The sequence below is a fragment of the Doryrhamphus excisus genome, chromosome 19, assembly GCF_030265055.1.
Source record: "Doryrhamphus excisus isolate RoL2022-K1 chromosome 19, RoL_Dexc_1.0, whole genome shotgun sequence".
Lineage (NCBI taxonomy): Eukaryota > Metazoa > Chordata > Actinopteri > Syngnathiformes > Syngnathidae > Doryrhamphus > Doryrhamphus excisus.
The window spans coordinates 10,011,473-10,025,664 of NC_080484.1; the positions used below are offsets into that span (position 1 = coordinate 10,011,473).

A 14,192-nucleotide genomic window follows, 5' to 3' on the forward strand; every position below is an offset into this window, starting at 1 on the left:
CATTTGAGGGGAAAAAAAACGCAGAGCAAATGCACAAGAAATGTTGCAGTGTTCACCTGCCTGGGTTGTATTCCGCAGAGGCACCTGCAACCTACCATTTCACAGGCATGGACCCCCAAAGATCCTCAATATCACGCTTTGGTGGGTTCTTCCGACAGTGACAGCAAGCAATAAAACATCATTCCGTCTCCTTCACGGGATTAATAAAGTGTGTCCATCCTAGCTATCTTTATCAAAATGCTGCTGTGGGAGAACAAAAGGGTCATGCTGCTGCAGTGGTTCTGCAGAGTCTCCACTGTCTCCCTTATGCTAATAACAGTAAAGATGGAAGCAGGTTTTTGAAAGCCACTTGTGTAGGTTGCATGTGACAGTCACCGGTAAGTGCCGGTATTATGTAAACAAATGAGCTACAAAAACACAGATTCAATGACTGTTGTGTGAAAGTGCCTGATCGGCTGCTGTGGCAAGCCGTGTTTCCCCACTTCAAGTCCTGAGCAATTATGGATAGCAATCACGTGATGGTCTCAACAGTTGACACAGGGTCATCTGCTGCATCAGAAAGCTTTAGATCCTGCCCTGAGGTGGAGGAGCTTGGAGGAGAAGAGTTCAGAGATGATGGTGTTGAATGCAGAGTAGAGCAAAATGATCATTACATATTTCCATGCACTGTCAAGGTGTGCCAGAAGTGTAACCCCACGTTGAATGCATCATCCACTGTCCCGGTCCATCTGTCGGCAAACCGCAGGGGCTCCAACAGGGGCCCTGTGATGTCCTTCAGGTGGTCTAAAAGCAAGGGGCATTCAAATGACTTAATGACCACAAATGTTAGAGTGTCAGGCCTGTATTCAAACCCACTTTATGCAGCCCAGTCTGTGCAGCTTTACTTTGTTAGTTCACTTCTTCACTGTTTTCATAACAGGATTTGCAAGTTTGTGACTCTATACTGGTATTAGTTGGATTAAGCAGTGATCAGACAAACCTAACGCTGCAAAGCTGCTATAAAGTACTCCAATAATTGGTTTGAATCCTCTTTTTTATGTTTCTGTCCTGTATAATAACATTTACATGTATTTACAACGAGAACATGTGACCGGAACTCTCCAAAAGCACTCATCGTTTAGGAAGGAATGTTTTTGTGGTGCACCGTCAGGGTTCGTAACATCCAATCAGAGAGCAGAAAACAAAAAAAACTTCAGCCAATCAGCGAGGTGACATGAAGTGACGCCAATGCATTCAAAGCTGTTCCATTAGCTACCTGGATCACCGATCCCTGGCGCCTTGTTTGAACGTAGAACGTCGTCGTTTGGGAGTATTTCGTCAACAAAAAAGACTGTAGGCTACCGATAGCTGAATTTATGCCATATTCCCGAGGGTTAACGCGTTTAGAGTGACGAAGGTACTTTTACGCGAAAGTTCTGGAAACCACACGTTCATCCGTTGGTCGTTTAGCTAGCAAGGTAAGGTGAAATCAAAGTAAACTTCACATGCTTGGTAAATACAAGGACAGTGTGTTTTAAAATAAACGTAATTCTATATATATATGGTTTTATTTCATTTGAACATGCATAAGATTACAATTGAGCGCATCACGATATATACGATTATATGTGTGACACATGAAGTCTATATATAATTTCCATCAAGTGCTCCTGAGTTTATGCTCTCATGTCATATATTATTATAATAGTAGTAGCATGGTGGCAACTCCAAAACCCCACTTTTAATTTTTTTTTTTATATCACTTTGGTTTGCGACAGGTCGATGGCGTTGTTTTTGTCCTCGCCTAGTATGTCCCCTTTGGAAGAAGAGGAGGAAATGGCTGTGTTTGAGTCCACGGCAGCGGAGCATGGGGGCCTTGGAAGACCGCGTCTGCCTGAGATTTCGGTCATTTCGCCCGGTTTGGACCCCCGGCCGTCCACCATGGCGCAGGTTAGTTGTTTTGAGATGCCAGTGTAAACGTTTGGTATTAAATCGCAAATTAAACAAAGAAAATGTATTTTCTGCATCTGTACCGTACTTTGAACTGGAAACATGAAATGCTGTTGTTCCTCAAGCCAGAGACGACTGACAATATAAACCAACAGCGCCGTTGATGGTTAGAGTCAGTACTGCAGTGTTTTTTTTTACTTTATTGAAAATATTTTTAGCCACTCAATTTGTCAGTGGATTTTTACAGTCATGCAAATTCATAAATCACACGCTTCTTTCAGTTCCTGATGAATTTGTGTTATAGGAAATTGCTGTGAAACCAGCACTGGTGAGGATGGGCAGTGGCGGTGCCAAAGGCGACCCGGAAAGAGTGCAGGTCTTTCTGCGCATCCGACCCCTCACAGAGTTGGAGAGAGAAAGGGGAGAAGAACAGGTCTGATTTCCAACCTAAATACATGTTGTCGTCTGTCTTCTGTGTCTCTAATAATGTGCTGCTCCTCGTAGGGTTGTGTGGATGTCCAAGACGATGAGACTCTGCTGCTCAAAGCGCCCAAGTGCTCCCAAAACATGAAAATGGCAGAGAGGGGTATCTCTCAGAGTATGCACAAGTTCACTTTCTCCAAGGTAGGGGGAATCGGAGTCAAACAATTGAGGCGTTTTTAAGAGACATGTCATACTTCCACTTGTTTTTGTTCCTTGTGGGAATCAGATTCTGGGACCAGAGACAACACAGCAACACTTTTATGAGTGCACAATGAAGGACATGGTGAAAAATGTGCTTCTAGGAGAGAACCGACTCCTCTACACCTACGGCATTACCAATTCTGGAAAGACTTATACTATTCAAGGTAAGATATTGATGTTCAGTGTTTCTCTGTGAACAGATGCTGCCGTAGCTTTTGGGTTAATTTTAAAATGATGTTGGTGTTTTCTGTAGGGACTGGTCACAAGGCGGGCCTCCTGCCCCGAGCTTTAGTATCTCTCTTCAGGAAAGTCCAAGGACGTCTCTATGGTGCCATGGACCTGAAGCCCGTCTTATACCGGGATGTGAGGCACTTGGAGCCCTCTGAGATCAAGGAGGAGGAAATGCGCCGATGCTCTCTCCTCAAAGAGGTTCAAGAATCTAATCTGGAGTGAAAATGGCACGTCAAAATTTCAAATGAATGTAAAATATATCAATTTTGTGTCTTACAGGATGAGAATTCTCGTCGAGGCGGCACCACAACATGGGACAGCGGCATCGGCGGTCTCTCTACCACAAGCAACATTGCTACCCAGCTGGAAGGTGAGGAAAACTAAAGAAGGTTCCTGAAAGCAGCATGCATACGCCATTCATATAAAACAACTTATCCGACTCTGCAGACTGCGACAGTGTTTGCCTGGAGCCTGACAGCCTGTCGCAGAGCGGTGAGAGCGACCTGGAGGAAGGACTGCAGTTCTCCATCTGGGTGTCTTTCTACGAGATCTACAACGAGTTCCTGTACGACCTGCTGGACGCCGCTCCTTCCAAGCAGCCGAGGAAGAGGCCCACACTGCGGCTGAGCGATGACAAGAACGGCAATCCCTATGTGAAGGGTAACCACCGCAGACTTAAAATTAATACAGCCGTCCCTGTCAATATCACGCTTTTTCACAAATTAATAATTGATTGCTGGTTTGTGGTTGACGATGGTCAATAATGACACAAACATTGACACATTACCTGAACATTGCATGAATGTCAGCCATGGCATGTCTGATATGATAGAAAGAGAAAAAGGTCTCTCTTCCTGTGTGGAAGTGGTAAGTGTCGGGCTTCTTAAGTTTAAAATAAATAAATTCAATGCTAACTGGTTACTTCGCCAGCTAATGGCCATCTCAACCATGACTACATGGTTGTTATTTCATGTCTACAGGGCTCTCATCATGTTAAAAACAGTATTTAGAAAGTCATAAACAAGTTTTTTTGATGCTCTAAGTCTGCGAAATATTCAGTTTATTAACATTGAATCCCATTTTGTGGTCGGGTCTGGAACCAATTAACCGTGAATAAAGGAGACTAGCATACACATTTGATTAATTTGTAAATAGAAGAGACTGAGCATTGTTGTCTGTGTAAAGGCAGAATTTCTCCTACGTTATATATCCTGCTAATGTTGCACGTATTATAATATAAAGAAATATGTGCTTTGGTTGTGTTGTCAGACCTGACATGGATCCAGGTCCGCAGTGCAGAGGAAGCCTGGAAGATTATGAGGGTTGGACGTTGCAACCAAAGTTTTGCCAGCACCCACCTCAACCAAAACTCCAGCCGCAGGTAGGGGGCCTTTCTTTTTGTCTTTTTCTTTTGAATGGAACCAGTTTGTTTGAACAGTTTGGTTTTTTTTGTTGACTTCTCAGCCACAGCATTTTCTCCATCCGTGTCCTGCACATCCACCCAGATGCAGATTCCGGCCGCAGCATGGACATCAGCGAGTAAGTGTCCACAATTTTCATGTTTTGTTGCTTTCGTTCAGTTCTTTACTGTGTTGTCTCTTTTGTAGACTGACCGTGTGTGATCTAGCCGGGTCGGAACGCTGCAAACAGCAGCGCAACGGCGATAGGATGAAGGAAGCCAACAACATCAACGCCTCCCTGTTGACGCTGGGCCGCTGTATCGCTGCTCTGAGGAACAACCAGACCAACAAGTCAGTTCTCTTTAATTTGTCTTAAAAAAAAAAATCTAAAACTGTCCGATATTGAGCTACAAAGTTTAAACATCCACAGGTCACGCCCCCCTCAAGTGGTGCCCTTCAGGGACAGCAAGCTGACCCGAGTGCTTCAGGGGTTCTTCTGTGGGCGAGGAACCTCCAGCATGGTGGTCAACATCAACACATGTGCCTCAGTCTATGACGAGACTCTCCAAGCACTCAAGTTCTCAGCTATTGCTTCCCAAGTAAGACAACAACTGGCGCTGCACATTAAGCACGGATGAGGAAAGAATTGTCCTTATTTCCTTCCAGCTGGTCCATGGTCCCTCCACTAAGACCAGAGTGGCCTACATCCTGTCTCTTCTGCGTGAGCCAGCCAACGGGAACGACAGCAGTGTGGTGGAGGAAGAGTCTGATGAGAGCGATGTGGAAGATGGAGATATGACCATGTTGAACACAGAGGTACACCATCACACTAGTGTGTTACCTCAAAGATAGCCATTCACTCCTTCTGAACTTCTAACTGATCCCTTCTGCCTTACGAAGTCTTTGCTGCACGCCATCGACCTCCTAAAGAGACAGTTGCAGCGGCAGCAGGAGGAACAGGAGCTGATTGAGGCCAAAGTGAGGGAGGAGGCGGTCTCGGAAATGATGGAGCACGTCCTGAGAATGGAAGAGGATTTCAGGTGTGTGGAGGACATATAGTAAACCAGGCGTCTCAAACTCAATTTACTTGGGGGCCACTGGAGCTAGGGTCTGGGCGAGGCTGGGCCGCATCATGTTTTCCAAAAAAAAAAAAAACGCATGAAATAAGATGAAAAATAAATAAACAAATCAAGAATAAAGAAAATCAATCAGTAATAAATAAATATAATAATAATAATAATAACTTAAGAAAGCACTTATAGTTGGTGGGTAGACAAATTATTTTTTTCAGATTAAAATGAACAAAGCATTATTAGAGCCCTGTAGACATGACAAAACACAACTATAGTCACATTTATACTCTTTTTTTTTTTTTTTTTTTTATCTACAACATATTGCGCAACTGCAGGGTCTTGAGACACATGCTAACTCGCAAACTAGAGAGCTAGCGACCTAAACGGTAGCCTCCAAGTTATTTCCTTTTAAACTTAAAAAGCCAAAAACTTACCACTTCCACACGGATAGGGAGGATAACTATTAAGTTATTTAACCTTTAACATGAACATGAATCAAACGTAATAATTTTTTCTCGGTACATGATACCATACAGCATCCATATCAAACTTTCAAACATTAAACTTTCATATCAAGGCGGGGTCCTCAAACTAGTGTCCTGTGGGCCACATTTGACCCGCGGGCCACGTGTTTGAGACCCCTGTAGTAAACCCTCTGACCCTCTGACCTGCAAATTTCCCCACTGATGGACGAATAAAGGCATATCTTATCTTAACCTGAGATGCTTTGTGGTTCCGTAGCGAGACCTTGGACAGAGAGAGAGCTATGATCGAAGCGCGCTGCGAGGACAAGATAGAAATCCTGCAGAAACATTTGAAAAAATTCTACACGCAGGAGCTACAGGTGAGAAATATTCATCGAATATTTGGGGATTAAATGTAAACGGGCCAATATGGCGCGTCGTAGGAGCGTGACCAGGAGATCGAGGAACTGAGCGCTGCCTTGAAGAAGCAGAGAAACAACGAAGAGGACTCCGGCTCTCCACCCCAGCAGCAGGACCCCGAGGGGCCTCGGCGCTCCAAGCGCCGCACCGCCCAGACGGACCTCAGCCGACAGCGCGAGGAGCTGGACCAGTGTCGCGCTGAGCTACTAAGCAAGACGCAAGGTATGGTATGCATTGATGTCATCAGGGGGGATGAGAGGTTACGGTCCTAACAGCGAGAAATAACGCCAATATGTTCTAAAGTAGGGCAGCAACTATTGTATTTGAAGCTTGTATGCTATGCTTACAAAACATGCAGTTACAAAGCATCTTCTGCTGGAAAATGTTGAGTGAATTCACTTGTGAGATGGCGCCCTCTGCTGGATTCATAGCCGCAGCACTCACTCGTTTTCCCCTGCAGATAGTGCCATGATATCACTTTGTATTTAATTTACCAGGTCAAAATAATCCAACGATTCACTGTTTGTTTTTCCTCACTGCAGAGTTGTCCAAGCTGAAGATACAGCTGGAGGAGCCAGGCTCGGCGGGCACCGCTGCCGCTAACCGCAAGCTGGAAGAGGGTCAAAGGGTAAGGGGATGGGACATCCACCATCCACCCCTTTTGCCTCGTCATCACGATTGACTCATGTCCTCTGTCCGAATCCAAACAGAACCTACGTCAGCTGCGCGTCGATCTGCAGAGGCTGGGTTCGGATCTGCAGTCTGGTGAGCGTGCCTGCTGCCGCAACACAGGAGGCGAGAGACTGCGTCAGGCTTTGTCAGCCGCGGACGAAACACTAATGAAACAGGTACCGTGGATGTCGCTGTGACTCTTTGTGTAAAAATGGTGTAGCCTAGCTGAAATACCACAGTACTATTTGACTTATCACAGCATGCCATGCAAGCCATATTCTGTCCTCAGTTTAAAGTTGGACATAAAGTTATTAGGCATAATTGTGATTAGAAATGCATTTTTTTCCCCATTAATGAATTTGTCAATATCATTTTTTTTCTCTCCCTCTCATTTCCACTAACATATTTACACGCACAATCAGCTTTGAGACTAATGTATATTTGTTTATTCTAACTCCTGCGTTGGGTGGTGCCATAGCATGTGGAGGGTTTGCCGTCTTTTAACTTCCCCTGGGTGACCCCGCCTTCACTCCACTCTCCAAACGGCAGCGTCTAACCCTATCGACTCACTTCCTCTGTAGGACCAGATCCTGGTGGAGCTACAGAACGGCCTGACGCTCGTCAAGGCCGACTTGAGGCGCAAAGCGGAGACGCCAGTGCAGGCACAGCTTCAGCTTCCTCGCGTGGGTTTCGCTACACCTGGGACCTGCAAGAAGCGGGGCTGTGGCGCCGCTGCCAGCGACTCTGAGAACAAGCCTCCACAAAAGAAGCCTTTTTGCCAGTCTCTGTTTCCCACACGCACACCAACGCGCAAATACAACATGCGTAACAACGCAGATGTAAACCTAACTCCTTACTCGAGGATCCTGAGGTCACGACAACAGTCTCCAAGCCCCGTCCTTACACCTCGTATCCTTAGGGGGAAGTACTGAACACTTGTGTGGGTCTTTATTCAATATTTGGAATGATAGTTTTATGCCAAATACAGTTCTGATTTTGTGTTTGTGTCCAGCTACCATTGGTTTTATTCTTTTCTGGGTATTATTCAGCGCACAGAATTGTATTTTGAAAGTTATCCTGCATGTTTTTTGTTCACTGTTTGTTTTTATATGTTGTGTGTCACACCTTGTGTTACCCTGACCAAAATACCTTGCACATCGTACAAATGCAGATCATAAAGCAAGTCTGTATGCAACATAAAGTACAGTAAATCTTTTCAACCGTCTGTTTCGTTTTTTTTGTGTGTGTGCAAAACAGGCCATCACATTGAATGATGTTCCATTAACTTCTGCCTTCCTGCTTTTCAGGATATAAATGATTATACAAGATTTATGTAACAACTAAGTTTGCTTATATCACTTAGAATGCGTTAAAAATGAATATGCAAATCATACACTTACATTACAACCAGGGAAATTATCCATCCATTGCTAATTAATATTAAGGGCTGCAGTACTGTACGGCTAAACGTTAAAACTGAATTTAGCCCCATCTAACGGCCAGGTTGGGTACTTGCCGCTTTACTCTCGCGGTTTCTCGGCGCTTGGCAACCACGCCACTCGTAGCCGTTCTTAGACCAATCAGAACACGTCATGCGCAAGCACTGACCAATCACAATCGAGAGATTTTTCTCCACACAAATTTAAAAGCGTGGTAGTTTCTGTTTTAACTCCAGAGACAAAACATCAGAGGAGAGGACGCGGAAAGTGGATTTATGTTTTATTTATGAACATTTTACAACAATTTATAGCATCAACTCTGTCAATATAAGAGGAGAAGTTGTGAGTGTGACATTTAGTAGTTAGCAGCGGTTTGTGTTGCTAATATCAAGATGCCGTCTCGAGTTAGCGATTACGAGGTGCTGTACACCATTGGTTCTGGTTCCTATGGAAAATGCCAGAAAATAAGACGAAAATCTGATGGGAAAGTGAGTAACTATTGGTTCCATTAACGCACAAAGTCACTGCTCATAAAATATTGGCAAGTGTTGCTATGTCTAGCTTGCTAAACACACGAGACTATTTCCGGGTTCATTCAACGTATCATACAATATAGTCAAGTATTTGTTGTATTTTTGTTATGTTCGTGTATTTACACATAATAGTTGGTTAAACAATACCGAAAGCTAAAATATACACACATTAGTAGGTAAACAATGCTGAAAACTAAAGTACCAACGATAATGGAGGTCTAAAATGTTATGATAGCGTCACGTGATCGAGGAAGTCAGCATGTGCATTTTGAAAAGTATAAACAATTCAACCACTAGACTTTATATATTTTTTCATGTACACTGTGCTTCAATTGTGTCATATATCTTAACCAAATATCTGTTATTGTGTAAAAAAAAAAAACAGGTGCTGGTGTGGAAGGAGCTGGACTATGGCACAATGGCTGAGAGTGAGAAGCAGATGTTGGTGTCAGAGGTCAACCTCCTTAGGGAGCTGAAGCATCCCAACATTGTAAGATACTACGATCGCATCATCGACCGCACCAACACCACCCTGTACATCGTCATGGAGTACTGCCAAGGCGGAGACCTGGCCAGCCTCGTCGCCCGATGCATCAGGGAAAGGTGACCAGCATATACTTTCTGTAGGTTAGCTACAAATTCACATCTGTATTGTCATCCTTTAGCATTATTTTGGTCGGTATATCAATATGTATGAATTAATTAATCAATTGTTCATTTGTTTAATTAATTTAGCAAATGTAGTCAAATGTGTGTGTGTTTACCAAACTTCAGAGAGTACCAGGCATTACTTCCATTATTGAAGAGGCCTTTAATTTGTACAAATCTATTTTTGTAATAACAATAACAACCAGCGGAGACGGTGTTAATTAATGAAAGAAATACAAGCGTGAATTTAAATAAAAGATATGTAAGATAATATATTTAATATACATAAAATATTACATAGGTGGCACGGCGGTCTAGTGGTTAGCGCGCAGACCTTACAGCTAGGAGACCAGGGTTCAATTCCACCCTCGGCCATCTCTGTGTGGAGTTTGCATGTTCTCCCCATGCATGCGTGGGTTTTCCTCCCACATTCCAAAAACATGCTAGGTTAATTGAATTGTCCATAGGTATGAATGTGAGTGTGAATGGTTGTTTGTCTATATGTGCCCTGTGATTGGCTGGCGACCAGTCCAGGGTGTACCCCGCCTGTCGCCCGAAGACCACTGGGATAGGCTCCAGCACCCCCCACGACCCTCGTGAGGAAAAAGCGGTAGAAAATGAATGAATGAATGAAAATATTACATACATATTGTATACAACTCATCAGTATATGACAGTCCTATTAGATATATTTTATATTTAAATATATTTTATTCAAGGCGCGGTATCTATTTGAGTGGAGGTTGTTATTTCAGCAAATACAGTATTAGGCAAAAAAAATCATATGCAAGTATAAATGCTGTTATGTAATTAAAAAAAACCTTTTTGTTGTTGTTGGCTCAGACGTTATTTGGAGGAGACGTTCATCCTGCGTGTCATGGCCCAGCTGATGTTGGCATTGAAGGAGTGCCACAGGCGCAGTGACGGCAGACCCACCGTCCTCCACCGGGACCTGAAACCGGCCAACATCTTCCTGGACGTTAAGCAGAACGTGAAATTGGGCGACTTTGGCCTGGCCCGGATCCTCAACCATGACACCAGCTTTGCGAAGACGTTCGTCGGGACGCCCTACTATATGTCTCCTGTTGGTTTCCTTGTGCCTTTGGCGACAACTTGTGAGTGGTGGCTGTCTCTTTATTCTGTGTTTGTCTTCCAGGAACAAATGAACCAGATGTCGTACAATGAAAAGTCGGACATCTGGTCTCTGGGGTGTTTGCTGTATGAGCTGTGTGCACTATCGTAAGTTCTTCTGACCTACTTGAGCAGTTAGTATAATATATAATATATGTATATACCGTATTTTCTGGAGTATAAGTCGCTCCGGAGTATAAGTCGCACAAGTCCAAAAATTAGGTAGAAAAAAACATACATAAGTCGCACTCGAGTGTAAGTTGTACAAGGCCAAAAATGCATAATTAGGTAGAAAAAAACATACATAAGTCGCACTAGAGTATAAGTTGTACAAGGCAAAAAATGCATAATTAGGTAGAAAAAAAACATACATAAGTCACACTAGAGTATAAGTTGTACAAGGCCAAAAATGCATAATTAGGTAGAAAAAAATCAGACATAAGTCACACTAGAGTATAAGTTGTAAAAGGCCAAAAATGCATAATTAGGTAGAAAAAACATACATAAGTCACATTGGTGTATAAGTCGCACAAGGCCAAAAATGTATAATTAGGAAGAAAAAACATACATAAGTCGCACTGGAGTATAAGTCGCACAAGGCCAAAAATGTATAATTAGGAAGAAAAAAAACTACTTACAAACTACTTGACCAAAACAGACATTACATCGTCTTGGAAGGCAAATTCTAACATTATTAAACGAATAGAGAACAGGCTGAATAGGTGTAAGATATGCTAACACAATGCTTATTCAGCTACACGAAAAATAAACATGAACAGAAAAGTTGTCCAGCGTTTATGTAGCATAAACAATTTTTTCATTTATAAGTCACTCTGGAGTATAAGCCTATGTATAAGGAACAGCCAACCTATGAAAAAAAAGTGCGGTATATCACAGTACTGTATGTGATACTCTGCAGACCACCCTTTACCGCCTGTAACCAAAAAGAGCTTGCAGTGAAGATCCGAGAAGGGAAGTTCTCCAGAATCCCATTTCGATACTCGGAAGAATTAAACACCTTGCTCAAGAGAATGCTCAACTTGAAGGTTTGAAATAGCAGTTTTTCCCATAAACCTAGTTTTAAAATGTAAGAACTCATGGTGCATTGTTGTTGTAAACTCCAGGACTATCTGAGGCCATCTGTGGAGTCCATCCTCCAGAGCAGCCTGCTGAAGGAAGCCGTCGGTGAAGAACAGAGGAAGCACCAGAGGAGAAAGTCAGCAGACTCTGACTGTCCTCCTGGAAAGCCTGCAGAAGCGCCGTCACCTTCTGCCAACACAGCAGCGGAGCTCAAGCTCAGAGAGCAGGCACTCAAAGAGCGAGAAAAGGCGCTGAAAGAACGCGAGGAGATGCTGGAGAGTGAGTGTGAACCCATCGTACAGTTTTGTTTCAGCCAGGCTTTATTATCAAATCAAATTAATAGTTTGCATGTTGGCCCACTCGTGACCCCAAAAATGATAGGCGGTGTAGAAAATGGTGCTGTGATTGAAATATCCAAGATTGCACTCGTTTCCACTTCCTGTTCTATGGCTATAATAACACTTTTCCTCAAACACATATTCACATAGTCAAAAAGTTATTTTTCCAGTTATTGCAATACAAGCCGTTCAAGTCCAATGAATAGCTTGATGATGACCTCACTTTTTTTAAGGCCTCTGTAGTACTTATTACCTCTTCTGTCTGCCTTAAAGCAGTGTTTGGAGTCCACGTGTGGTACGACACCCTCGTGTACATCAGTCGAACAGTATTGTAGTTCAGAAAGTAATGTGTTGCTACAAAAAAGGCAATTTGAGTTGATGTACTTTCAGCTTTTGTTTGTTTTCAGGAAGAGAACGTGAGATGTGTGTCCGTGAACGACTGGCAGATGAGAAACTATTGAGGTATTTTGTTGTTAAAGAGAAACTGCACTGATTTTTTTTTTCAGGTTCGTACACAAAGGCTGACTAGAAGGCAACTGAACTATCTTAAAACAGGGGTGGTCAAACTGCGGGCCGCCAAGCCTCTTTTTAAACCTTGACTATGGAAACTGTTGTCGGCAACATGACTTGCAGTGCTTGAGTCGCCAATTAGTAACCTACCAACCTGCAAATAAATATCTGTGCATAATACCAAAGACATAAAAATGCCGCAAGGCATGCTGGGTAGCTTGATTGCAAAATATGTTGAGGTAGTCTGAAAGGTAAATAAGGAGTTATCATATTCTTGATATCCGATGTTTCATTGGTCATACTTCATATTGCGGGCGAGTGGTTACGTGCGGGCCTCACAACTAGGACACCTGAGTTCAATTCCACCCTCGGCCATCTCTGTGTGGAGTTTGCATGTTCTCCCCGTGCATGCGTGGGTTTTCTCCGGGTACTCCGATTTTCTCCCACATTCCAAAAACATGCTAGGTTAATTGGCGACTCCAAATTGTCCATAGGTATGAATGTGAGTGTGAATGGTTGTTTGTCTATATGTGCCCTGTGATTGGTTGGCGACCAGTCCAGGGTGTACACCGTCTCTCGCCCGAAGACCGCTGGGATAGGCTCCAGCACCCCCCTGTGACCCTCGTGAGGATAAGCGGTAGAAATGAATGAATGAGTTCAATTTGCTGTTGGACAACCCAGCATGCCTTGCGGGTATTTGGAAATAACAAGCGCTTTGTTGTTGTTTATCACCCATGTAGTAGTAGTTGATTTATGTGATATGTTAACTTGCTGTGGATGTCTTTCTTTTGTTGCACCGTGAGCAAGTATGTTGTTCTCTTTGGCCCCTCAGCCAAAGTTTGCCCACCCAAAAAAAGAACATGTTTCTTTGATTTTAATGTGATGTGTATGACTCGCAATGTTTTGTTTCAGGGCTGAGAATTTACTGAGACATTTCCATCTCCAACACAAGCGGGAGCAGACCCCCCGTTATGGCAAAGACATAGGTATACACATTACATGAAGGTCTCTGGACACATTGCACTCGTTTGCCAACGTGAATTTTACATTTAACTTATTTTTTTATGATATCAATAAAGATTTTATCAATATCCTTAATATTAAACACAATGAGTTTGGTGGGTCTTGTTTTTTTTATATTAAATATTATTTGACTTGTAGGTGTGGGGGAGATTTGCTCACCTGGCAAGAAGGTCCACTTTGCTGGGGCTGGCAAGGAGAACCATCAGCCTAATCGCTCTGTGAGTGTGAGGCCACAGGAGGACATTATCAGTCGACATGCTGAAATCCTAAATGAAGTGGAAAGAGCCTGTCAGCTTCTTGGCTTCCGCATCTGACAGCTGTGTTGTCACGCCATGAAAATATTAGCAAAGTGTTGATCAATGTGTGTAAATTAAGTTTTGTGTGTGTGTGTTTTTATTTATTATATATCTATTATTTATAAAGTTTTTAATAGTATTGCACGTAATAATATGTAGATTGGTGTCATGATTGTATTGAATCTAGAGATTCATCTATTGTTGAATTCAACAAGTACCGACATCGGCCACAAGGGGGCAATAATTGACCACAATTGCATTAAATAGCTATATTGGCCACAAGGGAATATCCATGTACAACAATTGAGCATCTTGAACAAG

General features: G+C 43.0%; 2 protein-coding genes across 2 annotated transcripts; both read left to right on the forward strand.

The window, feature by feature from the left end:
* Window positions 1-1,200: 1,200 nt before the first annotated feature.
* On the forward strand, window positions 1,201-8,098 carry kif20a (kinesin family member 20A). Its single transcript, XM_058056936.1, has 19 exons — window positions 1,201-1,457; window positions 1,758-1,929; window positions 2,234-2,362; window positions 2,434-2,553; window positions 2,639-2,777; window positions 2,867-3,042; window positions 3,124-3,214; window positions 3,292-3,504; window positions 4,114-4,225; window positions 4,309-4,383; window positions 4,452-4,595; window positions 4,675-4,843; window positions 4,911-5,060; window positions 5,145-5,284; window positions 6,059-6,161; window positions 6,225-6,423; window positions 6,744-6,829; window positions 6,912-7,049; window positions 7,455-8,098. The coding sequence occupies exons 2-19, from the start codon at window positions 1,762-1,764 to the stop codon at window positions 7,803-7,805; spliced, it is 2,703 nt and encodes a 900-aa protein (XP_057912919.1). The 5' UTR covers window positions 1,201-1,457; window positions 1,758-1,761; the 3' UTR covers window positions 7,806-8,098.
* Window positions 8,099-8,500: 402 nt separating this feature from the next.
* On the forward strand, window positions 8,501-13,949 carry nek2 (NIMA-related kinase 2). The gene is made up of 9 exons (XM_058057060.1): window positions 8,501-8,800; window positions 9,231-9,448; window positions 10,337-10,577; window positions 10,650-10,732; window positions 11,544-11,670; window positions 11,749-11,983; window positions 12,450-12,504; window positions 13,465-13,538; window positions 13,714-13,949. Exons 1-9 carry the CDS (start codon window positions 8,705-8,707, stop codon window positions 13,887-13,889), a joined length of 1,305 nt encoding a protein of 434 aa, XP_057913043.1. The 5' UTR covers window positions 8,501-8,704; the 3' UTR covers window positions 13,890-13,949.
* The last annotated feature ends 243 nt before the right edge of the window (window positions 13,950-14,192 follow it).